At 46.7% G+C, this 15,015-nt stretch overlaps 1 protein-coding gene across 5 annotated transcripts in view; it reads right to left on the bottom strand.

Moving 5' to 3' along the window:
- The window catches only part of WWOX (WW domain containing oxidoreductase), a 1,022,922-nt gene that overhangs the window by 507,292 nt on the left and 500,615 nt on the right, over nt 1–15,015 (bottom strand). The window contains exon 10 of one of the 5 annotated variants that reach the window (XM_051847311.2): nt 7,402–7,947. The exons of the other annotated variants lie outside the window; for them this stretch is intronic. Within the exon in view, the coding sequence (XP_051703271.2) occupies nt 7,879–7,947 (69 nt within the window). The 3' untranslated portion in view covers nt 7,402–7,878. Of the gene's footprint in view, nt 1–7,401; nt 7,948–15,015 lie in introns of those variants that run through there. 5 annotated transcript variants of the gene reach the window in all.

The following is a 15,015-nucleotide window of genomic DNA, read 5'->3' as shown; positions in this document are numbered from 1 at the left end:
CTAAAGGGAAAGACAGAGTTTATCAGTTACAGCAGGAGGGAGAGATACTCCAGGCAGGGACAACAGACTGGGCGAAGGCCCTGCCGCAGGAAGCACGGCACCGACCAGGTCCCAGGAAAAGCAAGCAAGCTGCAGAGACTGGCATGAGCCTTGGCACACGCATTATGCTCTCTTATTCCAAGGGCTAGATAGTTAAGGGATTACACAGTGAAAGGCAAACAACACAATGGCAAGATCAGATTTCCGTTTGCTAGACAGGACGTTAGCTTCCGCCTGAAGGATTTCAAGAGAAAGGCAGCAGAGATGCTGCGGAGAACTCACACTGCTGACACTGCTATATACAGCACCAGCTCTGGGATTCTGCTGTCCAGTGTGTGCAGGGAGACCAAGGAAGGCAAAACCTCATCAGAGTTTCCTGAACCCCATCCTTTCTGGAGGGGAAAAAGAAAAAAAAAAAAAGACTCAAGGGAATAAATCTTCCTGTATTTAAGAGTCTTTCAAATGGTACAAGGACCCCAGTACGAAAAGTCCAACATGGGAAACCAAGCAGTAGTGCCCTTTGAAAAGTTTTAATTTTATTTCAACTTTGCTAAATCTACTTATATTCACATTTTGAAATATGTATGCACGATAAAACACTGCAGTTATGGTCTATTGGGTTAAAAATCTACTTTTTGGAACAGGTTCAAGGGAATCCTTATATAAAAGTCCTCAGAATGGAAAGTAATTCTGCAGATGAAGTAGAATGGAAACATCTCCTAAATACGCCCCTTGTGAGATAAATGCACAACGAGGAGAGGTCTGGAACCATCTCCAATGGGAGCGTCATAGCAGCCAGACTCCTCAGCCGTCACGGAACCAGCTGAAAGGCCAGCACCTGGCCAGTCCATGGCACCAACGTTCATGCTTTTCCGAGGGTCTCTCTTCTTCCTTTCACAATTCACTTGAAACCAAGAACTCAACCCTCCATTTCAAATAGTGAAATTCCATTCCCGCACGCCGCTCGCAAAAGCATGGGGCAGCTGCAGTGTTTACTTTGCAAAGCTCCATACCAGAGAGAGAGACAGAGGGGAAAAAAAGACACAAAAACAAAACTCTGGAATAAATCCACCAACAAACATCTCCATGCTTGCGCTGTGCGATTATCCTTGTGGGGGAAGGCACGCAGATGAGGAGGAAACGGCCTTCTTCTGCTCAGAAAGCTGGCAATCCTGGACGGGGGGAGTGCTTCTCCACTCGCTGTGTGGCATGATCACCTGGGGAGGCCGACAGACGTGCAGCTGGCCCAAGTGTAGGAGGAGGGACTCCCAGGGATTGGCAATCTCTAAGTCAGGCCAACGGAAGGGCTGCTGACTGGGCTGAGAATCACAGCCACCGAGCCGGAAACATTAGCGCCAACAGATATGCTGGGAGGAGGGGCCTTGGGCACAGTGAGACGAGAGGCTTATTTCGGCGCACCTTCTACCCCAGCTGGCAGGACCACTGCTCCGGCATCTGCCCCTTGCTTTTTCACCTTCAGCAAAGCAGAGGAACCCTGTGTGTGGAGGACAACCACTGACTGTCCCTCAGGGACTTCCTGTGTCTTCCTCAGCTTAGACAAATGCCATTTCACCAGGCCCTGGGCCCCAGGCCTCATGTCAGCCATGCCACCTCCTAGGACACACTCCAGTTGGTTATTAGCCTTTTTTTAAATTTTTATTTTATTTGAGAGGAGACACAGAGTTAGACACAGAAAGAGTTCCTGTCCCCAAATGCCTGCTATGACCTTGGCAGAGTAATTTTGGGCTATGCCCACCCTGGGGGCCTGGAGTGCTATCCAGGTCCCTGACTTGTGTACTAGGAACCCAATTACTTGAGCCATTACCCGTTGCCTTCCAGGATCTGCATTAGCAGGAAGATGGAGTCAGGGGCAGAGCCAGGTATCAAACCTCAGTGCTCTCATGTGGAATCTGAGTGTCTTCACGGAGATGCTAATCGCAAACCTAAATGCCTATTCCTGTCATCTTAACTAAACACACACGGAGTCTGACCTGAACATTTCATGGTGATTAACGCTGTCATAGGCTGCACCAATCTTGTCAGAGCCCAAAATGATCTGGAATCACCACTGCCGTGGTTTGAAGTTGTGTCCCCACACTGACATGGGGCTCCTCTTTGATGGGATGAGTGGGATTTTCACAGGACCAGGTTAGTTCCTGGATCACAGGGTGTTAGGCAAGAGTGAGCATGGCCCCTCCCCATTCTCCTTCTTGCTCACACACTCCCTTTCCCTTCACCGCTGTGCTGTGACAGCCAGATGGTACAGCCATGCTGCCAGCCACAGAGCCGTAGGGACTTCTTTTCACTACCCATTTACCAGTACTGGGCATTCTGTGACTGCAACATGAAATGGACTAGGACAGCTGCAGACCTAACCTCGCAACTTTTATGACTGTTTGTCTAGGAACTTTTTCAAAAATGAAATAGAGTGTGATGTCACTCACACTGTGGCTTAGAGATGCCCCCTTTCCTCTTTAAAATTTTGGAATTCAGGGGGCCAGTGTTGTGGCTCAGTAGATTAAGCTGCTGCCTGCAACAACTGCATCCCCTACTGGAGCTCTGCTATGACTCTGGGCTGCTTCTCCGCTTCTCACCCAACTACCTGTTAATGTGCCCGGGAAGGCAGCAGATGACGGCCTGCCACTCATGTGGGACACCAGAAATGGAGTTCCTGCCTCCTGGCTTTGGCTTGATGCAGCCCTGGCCAGTGAGGAGTGAACAAGCAGACCGAAGATTCTTTCTCTACCTTTCAAGTAAATAAATAAATAAATCTTTAAAACATTTAAGAATTCGTGTGTTTACTTATATATTCCAGGATTTCCCTGTGATCAGCATTAAGGTTATTTAATGTTTGTCCCTGTGAACTACTCCTCTCCCACCACTGGCCCACATTCACCCTCTTCTGAATGTACATGAGTCCTGTTTCGCTCCTTCTTCTGTTCCTTTATCTGTGATTTACTACGATTTCCTACAGAAGACTTGAGGTCCCACTGACAGCCTTACGCTGACATCTCAGGAATTACTCCAAGAGCTGCATAACCACAGAATGCTAACATTTAAAGGGGTCTTGTGGAGCTGCCAAGGCAAACCCCTCAGTGTGAATGTAAAGTAACTAGGATGCAGAGACAGCTCAGGTCAATCTGAGCTCCCCAAACCCGGAGCTGAGCCAAAGAAAGAACGCAGGTGTTCTCTCTGGCTGAGCGGTTGTTGATAGCAAGTAGGCCTGGGGTTATCCCCTGGGACAGGCATAATAGTAAATATATCCAGGAAATAGTGGTCTAAACGGGCCACTACATTATAAAAGAGGGAACAGTGTCACTGAGATATAAGAAATCATAGGAGCATGAAGGACAGAACAAAACAAGCAAAATGACAAAAATAAAAATAGACATACAGTGCACAATGAGGAGATTACATCAACAGGACAAAGGGCCTGGGCACTGGGCCTAGCAGTTGTGCCAACAGCTGGGATACTGCATCAGAATACATGGGGTTCAAGTTCCAGCTCCATGCCTGGTTCCAGCTTGTGCTGCTGTGTACCCTTGGGGGAGATGGCAGGTAACGGTTCAAGTGGTTCGGCCCCGCCACCAATATGGGAGACATGGATTGGATTCCTGGCTTGCAGCACCAGCCTTGAGCAAGCCAAGCAGGCCAGCAAATAAGAGCTCTGTTTCTTTCTTCCTTTCTCTCTCTCCCTCTTTCAAAAGAATAAAATAAATAAATATTTTTTACGGACGAAAGAAAATATTCAGGAAAGAAATCTATACCTGTATTAAAACTGTATAGACCAAAATAAAAGCACATAGGAGCCAACAAAAAGATTTCTCAACAGCCACAAGTAGAACAATCTGAAAAACAAAATTAACAAAATAAGGGGCCAGCACTGTGGCACAGCAGGCCAGGCCTTTGCCTGTGGTGCTGGCATGCAATATGGGCACAGGTTCATGTCCTGGCTGCTCCTCTTCTGATCCAGCTCTCTGCTATGGCCTCAGAAAGCAGTGGAGGATGCACCAGTGCCTGGGCCCCTGCACCCACGTGCGAGACCTGGAGGAAGCTCCAGTCATTGCGGACATTTGGAGAGTGAACCAGTGGATGGAAGGCATTTCTGTCCATCTCTCCCTCTGTCTATAGCTCTACCTCTCAAATAAATAAAATCTTAAACAATATATAAAGTAGTATGGGATTAAAACCCAAAGTATGAAATAAGTATCCTTGAGTTCATGCTGATATAAATGAATGGTTCAGTCAATAAATAAACAGGGGTGAGAAGATTAGGTAAAAGCTTAGCAAATCTGTATGAACTATGGACCTTAGTTAATAATAATAATAAAATCAAAATTGGTTCCTTAATTGTAATAAATGTACCAAATAATGTAAGGTGTTACATAATAGGGGACACTGGTTGTAGGATCAATGGAAACTCATTGTCACTAGTATATTTAAATTTCATATACTACAACCAGGAAACATGGATAGGGAGGCATATGACATTCTAGAAGTGGGGTGAGGGTTGTTTGGATGTGGAATTTTGGGGTCCCAGTTACCCTTGAAGGGGGCATGTGGGCCTTGAGTGGGCAGGTCCCACGGACTCCTTCTCTAGGAAGAAGGGGCCAGGGGAGGGGGAGTGGAGGCTAATATGTGGGGACAAGTAGGTGTCGCTCCCCGTCTTCATGGGGGAACGACACAGAACCCTGCCTAGGCTTCATATCCGAGTCACGGCACCATTATGTCGCTCCCCGTCTTCGTGGAGGAACGACACAGGACCCTGCGCTGTTCTTTCGTCTGCTCGGCCCTCCCCGGGTTTGCTGCTGGTTCTTCCCGGGTTGGCTACTATCCCTTCCACCTCCGTGGAAGGGCGGTTCCCCCTGGCCACATTCCCCACTTCCGCAGGGGAGCGGCACACCGCCGGCCGGCTTTCTCGGGGGCTGCACAGGTGTTCCTTCAGCTACATGTTCCCCTTAGATGTTCCTGGTGCATGCCGTCTCTCTCCTCCTTTATAGTCCTCCTCCGCCAATCCTAACTCGGCTGCCCACACGCCGAGTACGCTGCTCTCCTCCAATCAGGAGCGAGTCCTACAGTTTATTGGCTGAACTGGAGGCAGCTGTGCAGAAGCTGTTTACTTCTCTCCCAGCGCCATATTGTGGGAGAGCAGATGCATAGAATAAGTCTTAATTCCAGTAACTCAGTCTAGTCCGGATTGCTCCCCACAGTAGGCACCCCATTCTAAGGGTGAAACTCCAGCTGGCCCCATGAGCCAAATAGTCTGTGGCCCTCATCAGTGTGACTAGTGATGTCTTCCAGCAATACTTTAATTCCTACTTGAGAGAGAGAGAGAGAGAGAGACAAAATAGGAATGAGATAGACAGCTCCCACCTGTTAGTTCACTCCCCAAATGCCTGCAAGGTGCAGGACTGGTCCAGGCAGAAGCTGGGAGCTGTGAACTCAATCTAGGTCTGTGGCAGAAGCCCAACTACCAGAGTCCTCACTGCTACCTCCCGGGACCTGCATCAGCAGGAAGATGGAGCCAGGATTGAAAGCAGACACTCTGATGTGGGACACGGGCATCTTCACCAGCATCTTAACTGCTAGGCCAAATGCCTGCCCCCAGCAATGCTGTAGAAGTTCAGAGATGGGAGCCAAGACTTCGGACAGCTCAGGAGCCACAACGTGTGTGACACCACAACAAAGGAGGTATTATTGAGGGCACTTCCTTAGAGAGGGTCTCTTGTTGCACTGACAGTCAGAAATGCAGGTGGCCTGGGCCACTGATGGGGCTCTGCAGCTGCCGTGACGCTCTGGCCTTAAGTAAGACCAGCAGCACACGCCCTCCAGGTGAACGTCACACTTCATAACTGCGCCAGCATTCGAAGCTGTGTGTGTAGGATATCTGCTCCTTCAGGCAAACAAATTCAAGCCAGAAATTGTGTGGGGAATAATACCTTCTCGTTTACAATTGTGCCTTTTCGGCAATAAATACTTTGCAGTCAGAGAGCTGCCGAATTCCAAATGATAGACGTATTATGTTCATGAAAGACAACTTTAAGAAAAATATTTCTGCAATAAAAGTGAGGGACCCCCCTCTTCTTGGCATTCCAGCTTGCCACAGCAATGAGTGATTTTCTGAATATCTGCCAAGTTAGATGGGTTCAGCATGCTATTAGATTAGTCTGTTTATACAGAAACAGCCAAAAATAGGAAACACACAGAAGCTATTAAAGACATTGTCCTGTGAGGGAAAGATTTGAATGGCTTTCCTACTGCAAGTGGGAAATAAGATATGAGTCAGTATTAATGTGATAAAGAAGTTAATGCATTCTAAAGCAAACCATTGGATTCTTCATCTTGTTTCAGAGGTGACAATAAAAGGAACATACAGACAATTATTTAGGGTTGGGTGAACATCGAAGGCAGGGAATACTTGGCACAGCCCAATCAGGCCAGCCACTAGGAAATTCAGGCCTTGCAACGTATGGTGCTGTGCACCCAGGGAGATTTCAAATGTGGAGATGGTGCCGGGCCAGAAAAGAAAAAGTATATTAAAAATAAATAAATAAAGCAAGCTTTAAGAAATTCCAAAGTGAAATTCCAATTTCACTTCTGCCCTTGGGTTGCTGTGCAAACTAATGGAAATCATATGACCTCTTAGGTCAATGCAATTCAAGACGGAGGACTTATATTGAGTTCTACCGCGAGATGCTGTGAATTCTTACCTTCCTCATCTACAAAGTGCATGGCACAACCCATGCCTTGAAGTCACCTCAGTTCTCCTCTAAGTAGTCTCAAGATCACCTATGAACAAAAGATCTGGCCACATTCTAGCCACATGAGCTGCTGCTGCTCACAACATTTTAAGGTATGTAACATGTGACTGTGTGGGTGAGAATGTGCTTCAGTCATACCCAAGGAATCCCAGTACTGTCCATTATTCTCCTCTGAGCTCATAAATGAAAATCAAGAGGAGACAGGACTTTCTTAGAAAATATATACAGGGGGCTGGTGCTGTGGTGTAGCAAGTAAAGCTGCCACCTGCAGTGCCTGCATCCCATATGGGTGCCGGTTCTAGTCCTGGCTGCTCCGCTTCCGATATAGCTCTCTGCTATGGCCTGGGAAAGCAGTAGAAGGTGGCCCAAGTCCTTGGGCCCCTGCCCCCTTGCAGGAGACCCGGCAGAAGCTCCTGACTCCTGGCTTTGGATCGGCACAGCTCCTGTTCCTGAGGCTATTTGGGAAGTGAACCAGGGGATGGAAGATATCTCTCTCTCTCTCTCTCTCCCCCCCTGCCTCTCCGTAACTCTGCCTTTCAAATAAATAAATATTTTTTTAAAAAAAGAAAATATATACAGAAGTTCCCACCTTATCTGTGGTTTCACTTTTCATGGTCTCAGTCACCCATGTAGAAAATGTTAAATGGAAGAATCTGGAAATAAACAACTCACACATTTTTAACCATTGTGTCATTCTGAGAGGTACAATCAGACCTTGGAGCACTCTGCTCCATCCCACTCCGAACATGAACCATCCCCTTGTCCTGTGCATCCACGCAGTATATATGACCTGCTAATCACTTGGCGGTCATTTCAGTGATGAGCTCAACTCAAGCATTGCAGCGCTATGTCCAAGCACCCCTCATTTACTTATTAATGGTCTCAAGATATAAGACTAAGGATGATGACAATTTTTTAAAAATCTTTCTTTTAAAAGATTTATTTACTTGAAAGAGTTACACAGAGAGGTAGAGACAAAGAGAAAGAGAGGTCTTCTTTCATCTGCTGGTTCACTCCCCAAATGGCCACAATGGCCAGAGCCGAACCAACCCGAAGCCAGTAGTTTCCTCCAGGCCTCTCATGTGGGTACATGGGCCCAAGGACTTGGGTCATCCTCTGCTGCTTTCCCAGGCACATTAGCAGGAACCTGGATGGGAAGTGGAACAGACAGAACTTGAACGAGTGCCCATATGGGATTGCCAGTGCTGCAGGCCAGGGCTTTAACCCACTGTACCACAACACTATCCCCAGGATGCTGGCAATCTTATTACAGTATATTGTTAGAATTGTCCTACTTTGTTATTAGATATTATTATTAACCTTTTCCTATGCCTAATTTATAAATAAACTTTACCACACGTATACATATATAGGGAAAAATATAGCACATACAGAATTTAGTGCTATCCCCAATTTCAGGCATCTTCTCGGGGTCTTGAAGATATCCCCCAAAAGGCAAGGATGACTACTGTATTCTTTATACGGCTGTTATCTTCCTATTGTCCTTTGAGGTCTGTTCAGTAATATAGAACTTGCTGTGTAGCCAAATGTCAAAGAAAGCCAAAGACTCTCTACTAAGCAAAATGTACCCATTTCCTACAGCTCTGTCACAAAGAATTACAAACTTAGTAGCTGAAATCGACACACATTTATCAGCTCACACTTTCCATAGGGGTCTGGGCACAGCTGAGGTGGTTCTCAAATTCTGGGTCTTTCCAGGCTGCCTTTCAGCTGCTCACAGAGCTGGCTGGGGATGGTCCACTGCTTTCCCGCTCCCTTGGACTGTGAGCAGATTTCATTTCCTTGTAACCCCAGGAGTCCATTTTCCTGTGGCTGCAGGACTAACAGCCCCCTTCTGCTGCTCGCTGCTCTGGGGCACTCAGCTCCCAGAGGCTCCCACTTCTTCAGAGCCGGCTGTGGAGGCGCTGTAGTCCTCCTTTAAGATCTTTTCCTCTAAGCCAGGTCCACTCAGGATTATTTCTCTCTTTAGTGACTTCAGACATGACGGACTCAGACCTTAATTATACGGGAGATCTTCAAAATGTTCGTGGGAGGTGTGCATTTTGACAAAACTATGGATTTCAGTTTTGTTTTGCCTTGTTTTGAACAAAACAGACTTATTCTTAAATTCCATTTTGCCATAAACTTTTTCAAGTTCCCCATAGCTGCAAAAACCCTTCCTTTCGCCGTGGATTGTAGCCTAAGCCAGAAGAGACATGTCACGATCCTTCTCATATCTACGGGTTAGCTGTAAAGCCACAGCTCCCACTCCCTCTCACAGGGGTGTGAGTCACACAGGACATGGACACCAGGAGGCAGGAAATCCCCAGGGCCACTTGAGGTCCGTTTGCCAAACACAGGAAGAAACCATGGGAGTTCACTTCTAAAAGTTCAATGATAGCAAGGTCAAGATGACTTCATTTATGAACATGAGCTTAGAAACACAGAGCAGGGGTGGGGAGGGTAAAGAAACATGGAAACAGAATGCTACACTTTTCCAGAGTCAGGAATTAGCAAGTTCTCCTATAATTATTTGCAATGCAGGCATGCGGTGATGAAACACAGGTGTGTTTCAAAATGTAACGTTCATTCCAGGAGCTAGTAACTGTGCAACCAGCACAACAAAGAGCTTCCATACCCAGGAACTCAAAGACATCAAGAAAAGCCAAGACAAGTTCAAAGACCAAGCTGTGTTCAGTTGTCTGGAAGATTAAAAGAACACAAGGTTCAAGGAAGAAATGAATGACTGAATGTTAAAACTCTGTCCAAGGAAAACTAAGTTCTGAGGCTACCAGACACAAGGGGGAAAAAAAAAAAAACAGAAAAAATAATAATTTATCTGGGTAGAGGGAGAAATGCAGATGGAAGAGGAAAAGAATGAGCAATACCAAGAAGGAAAGAGAAAACAGGGGAGAGAGGAGGGACGAGCTTGAGAAGATGAGACAAAGGAGACATAGAAGAAGATAAGGCAAGCTGGCCACAAGCAAGAACTGGGCAGTGGTGAGGAGTGGGTCTGGAAGGGGCACAACCAAACACAGTCATCAGCTAATGGGAAGTTCAGTCAACCAGAACCATGTGCCAGGGAAGGAGAGTTGCACTGAGCTAGGCAGTCCTGTTCTGGCGGTTAATTTTAATGCTTAGCAGAGCCCATCATCCTCACAGGTGTGTTAGAACCATCTGGTTTCCCGCTCTATCCTGCCTATTAAAACCCAGCGTCTTCCAAGATGAAGTGTGGGCGGAGGGGGGAGTGGGCAAAGAGCTAGGAGGTCCAAGACTGCCACATGCGTTACCTGCAGCAGCAGGAGCCTTTAACAAGATTTGAATGAGATGATTTTATTTTGAAATTGCAATGTAAAGAAAGATAAAATAAAATACGGCAAGCCACTTTAATCTCCAGCAACACAATCTGGGTAAATAAATTGCTCAAAAACAAAATCCCAACCAAGTAAGTGCAGTACGTGGTGACCCAGACGTGACAAATGAGAGGAGAAATAAACTGAAAAGGATATATTCATGCTCAAAAATATGTCATTACAGTAGTGATATTTATAGATTTGACACACTTGCAGGTAGAGCTCACTCAATATTATTTTTATGCAAATAAGCATTTCAACAACCCACCAGAGTGCAAAAAAAAAAAAAAAATTCCCAAACAAATCTCTTGAAAATCAATCCCTGTGCAGTCCATGTGCATCAGGAAGAAGTACACTGATAAATGTTAAAATGTGCCAAATGGAAACTTGTCAGGGGACAAGAGTCTGAGTGAAGGTGACTGGGGACATGAAACTGTCCCACATGCCCAGTGTCTAACGTCCATTCTGGACAGGACATTTAACTAAGGTGCCTCTGCCAATGATGCAGATACTTTCTCCTTCCTAGGGACAAAGCTGGAGCTTGAATGTTCCACGATCTTGGGTTCAACTGACAAAGAAAGTTCTAGACAAGGCTTCCTAGGGCAAATTTGCAAAGGTCAAGCACCCTGACTGATTCAAGGCTCTATTCAGACAATCCACAGATTCTTTGCTGAAAGCCCTGGGCCAGTCCTCATCAGCACTTTCACAATCATCCCTCCTAAGTGGACAAGAAAAACAGCTTGTAAGTCTGGGCATTATGGTATTTTTCATTGTTCGTTCTTCTTACCATTATCTAATAAATACAGCATCCTGATCAATGTGTGCCTAACACCATCCTAGGTATTCTATACTCATTATTAACCACATATGGCACTTGATGGGAAAGAAAGCTGAGGTTAGAGATTAATTTGCCTCTTCTGGGTCACATGGTTAATAAGGAGCAGGAGTGGGTCCAAAGAAATCCAAATAAAGACAAGGCATAGATTTTAACTATACCCATCACCTTTATTTGTGTTTACATTTACAGATTGAACCACAAAATTGAGATTAGACAGTGGCCAACAGCAAGAGCCAACAGCAGACACATGAGAGTTACTGGGGACTGGAATTGTTCTGTGCACAATGTCAGTGCTGGCTGCTCACTGTGTACCCCTGAGGGATGCCTGTGGGTATGCACCCTTTCTATTTGTGGTATACTTCAACAAAGACCCCCAGGGAACATTGCCCCGCAGTTATGGCATCCTACAGGAGTCTCTGTTCCCACAGCAACACAGGGGCTGTGCCTCCTCTAATTCCACACTTCTTACTGGGAGGATATTCATAGTGGGCACACCCGACATGCCCTGAGACGCTCAACGGCCCAAGGCTGGGTCCCCAGCCAATGCACACACCCGGGGCAGGGCGTCAAGGCTTCCTTCTAGCCCTCTCAGGTCTATCACTGGAGAGAACAGGACTCTGTCATGATTCATCTCCCAGATTATAAGGATTAAAGCAACCCTGGCTTTGTTCCCTGGAGTAAACACTGAAGCTGTCCAAGAAAAGGTCTCTTAGGAGCTGAGCTGTATCCCCACCACCAGTTCTCACAAACATGTCCTAACTCACAGTGCCCCAGCATTGCACTGTATTTGCAGACAGCTTTTAAAGAGTGATTATGCTAAAATAAGGTCATTAGCCCAAATGACACAAGCTGACCCATGTCCACAGGTAACAAGGCAAGGACACAGACACACACACAGAGGGAAGACTAGGTGAACACATGGCAGGCAACAGGCATCTGGAAGCCAAGGATAGAGGCCTCAGGAGCAATCAACCCTGCCCACTCCTTGACCATGGCCTCCCAGCCTCTGGAACTGTGATGAAATGAATGTCTGTTGTTCTGCCCCACCCTCACCCCCACCCCCAGTCAGTGGTATTTGTTACTGTACCCCACTCAGGTTGATCCAAGGTCCAAGATGAGAAACTCCCCGGCGTTTTCCCATTTGAAATGGAAAGCATCCAAGAGCAAGAGCTTTGGAATCAGAGACAGTGGGACTTCAGATCCTGCCCTGTCGTGTGGCCTTGGGTGAGCCATTTCGTGCCTCTAAGACCTGCTTCCATCACAGGCAAAATGCGTATTTGCACAACCTCACAGGCTTGTCGTGAACATTTCATTACACAATGCGTCCAAGTGCTGAACGTTATATCTGGGTCCTAAGTATAAATATTCACTGTTAATGTTGTTGACATGATGGTGATAAAATGAGGATTAAAAATCCTTTCTGACACAAAGTTGGTTATAAAAATGAATACACTTTACATGACAAGGTGCTATACAAAGGTAGATTAACATTTTGAGTGAGAGGACTATCACAATATCCCAAGACAGCTTCGTTCCACCATCCAAACAAACATCAACTGAGCCCAGCAACGTGGGAGGCACTGAGCTGACAGGGCAATGGACAAGGAGCACACGTTGGCAAAGAGGTGATGGGCACACACAACAGATGGCCTGGACCTGGGCAGGAGTGGGTAGGACCTACCAGGGGGTTGAGTACCACTGGAGTGGTAGCAGACCCACTTCCGGCTTGGGGATAGGGGAAACAGGTCAGATACCTGCACCCTCCTCCTCCACCCCCCAACACACAATCGCAACCACAGATAAAACCACTGTTGTCTCTTTCCAATGGCTGCTCAGGCGCGCCACCTGTGTTCATGCTGAGTCACTGCATTAACTATCCTGAAGGGAGGATCAATTCCATGGAATAATTTGGCAAATTGGCAAAACCACAAGTCTGACCACTTTTTAAAACTGAATTGACCAGCTGACTTAGAAAATTGAACAAAATTGCTAGGCTATTTATCTGGCAGTGGACATGTTAAAATGGTTTGACAAGGCTGTCCATATCACCATATTGAATTTTGTTTATCTTCTGGTCATGTTCACCGTCTTTAAGTGTGTCTCTCGTCAAAATTAGGGGATGGTGTTTGGCGTGGAAGTCAAGCCACCACTGGCGAGGCCCTCAAACCACAGCCAAGTGCATAGTTCAAGTTCTAGGTACTCTGCTTTCTATGTAGCTTCCTGCTGAAGTGCACCCTGAGAAGCTGTAGATGTCTCAGACACTTGCTTCCTTGCCACCCACATGGGAAACCCTGGTTAACTTCCCTGCTCCTCGGCTCTGGCCTGGCCCAACCCTGGCTGCTGTCGGAAGCTGAAGTGAACAAGCAGATGGAAGAGTTCTCTGTCACTCTTTGTTGTTGTTGTTGTTGTTTTGACAGGCAGAGTAGACAGAGAGAGAGAGAGAGAGAAAGGTATTCCTTTTCCGTTGGTTCACCCCCCAATGGCCACTGCAGCCGGCGCACCGCGCTGATCTGAAGCCAGGAGCCAGGTGCTTCTCCTGGTCTCCCACGCGGGTGCAGGGCCCAAGCACTTGGGCCATCTTCCACTGCCCTCCTGGGCCACAGCAGAAAGCTGGATTGGAAGAGGAGCAACTGGGACAGAATCCGGCGCCCTGACAGGGACTACAACCTAGAGCCGGCGCCGGAGGCAGAAGATTAGCCTATTGAACCACGGCGCAGGCCTGTCACCCTCTTTCAAATAATGATAATTATAAACAGCACTACGGTGAAGATGCTTCTGTTCCTGCCAAAACTCACATATGTAAGCCCTAACCATCAAGATGCTGGCATTGGTAATTGGGGCCTTTGGGAGGTGATGAGTTCATGAGAACAGAGCCATCACGATTGAGATCAGGGTCTTAATAAAGAAGCTGAGAAAGCTCCCACTCTCCTTGCCCATGTGAGCAAACAGCAAGAGGGTGACCACCTATGACTCATGGGACAGTGAATCTGCCAGTGCCTTGAGTGTGGACTTCCCAGCTTCCAGAATCATAAGAAATACATTTCTGTGGTTTATAAGCCACCCAGGCTAAGGCATTTTGTTATAGCAGCCTAGGCAAACATCCTTCTTGCTCATAAAATGACTTTTAAAAGTGTGCACGAACAGTCATGCACACATACAGCTGGCAGAAGACAGTTATCACCAGTACCTTTGCCAGGCCAGAGACTCAGAATTCTAGGGGAAGCAGGGAGGACACTAATGTCATCCTCTTGAAGATGACCCTATTGATTTCCTAGGACAGCATTTCTTCCCTCTACTCCTTTTAACAACTGCTTTTGAGCCAACTGGGTTATGGGGACAAGAGCAAAGGCAGCCCACGACTTAGAGGATCTGAAGTCTGCAGCACAGCCTGGCTCTCAGCCCCTCTCATTAGCACTTTCTACAATGGCTGCACCCTACCTAACAATGCAGTCTGCACCATGTTTTCATCACGTTATTACTCAACTACAATCTTCAGGAAACGGTGGCAGTGCCAATATTTACATTTATTTAATTGTCTGAAGCTTGTACCAATGTTTTTGCACTGAATCACACCGGAGTCCCTAGGCTAAACCAATGCATTGGCTTTGCCTTCTAGCAAGAATGGGGCAGGGACTGTGGTTAACATCCACCCAGGCCCAAGCATGGAATTATCAAATATGTATTAAATGACTCAACTAAACATCACAAAGAGCTATGGGAAAGAAAAATCTAAGAATGTGTTTGAAGGACAACTGTGTCAATATTTCTGGGTAGTATACAAAGTACTTCAAGCAGAGCCTGCTATTGGTACCACACTCTCTGCCTGAACTGGACAATGGTAGAGGGGGTGGTCCTGCATCTGCCATGTACCTTTGTCCCCTCTGGTACAAAGACTCATGTGCTTCTCTGTAGTTAAGACATGGGTACCCACAGGTGTGCAGTCAGCTCCCCAGGACCAGCTCCAAGAATGATGGGAAGGATCCTACAGGATACTCAGCGTGAACAGGGAAGCTCTATGATGTTT

The sequence above is a fragment of the Oryctolagus cuniculus genome, chromosome 18, assembly GCF_964237555.1.
Source record: "Oryctolagus cuniculus chromosome 18, mOryCun1.1, whole genome shotgun sequence".
NCBI classification, from domain to species: domain Eukaryota; kingdom Metazoa; phylum Chordata; class Mammalia; order Lagomorpha; family Leporidae; genus Oryctolagus; species Oryctolagus cuniculus.
This window is presented reverse-complemented; position numbering and strand designations above follow the sequence as displayed.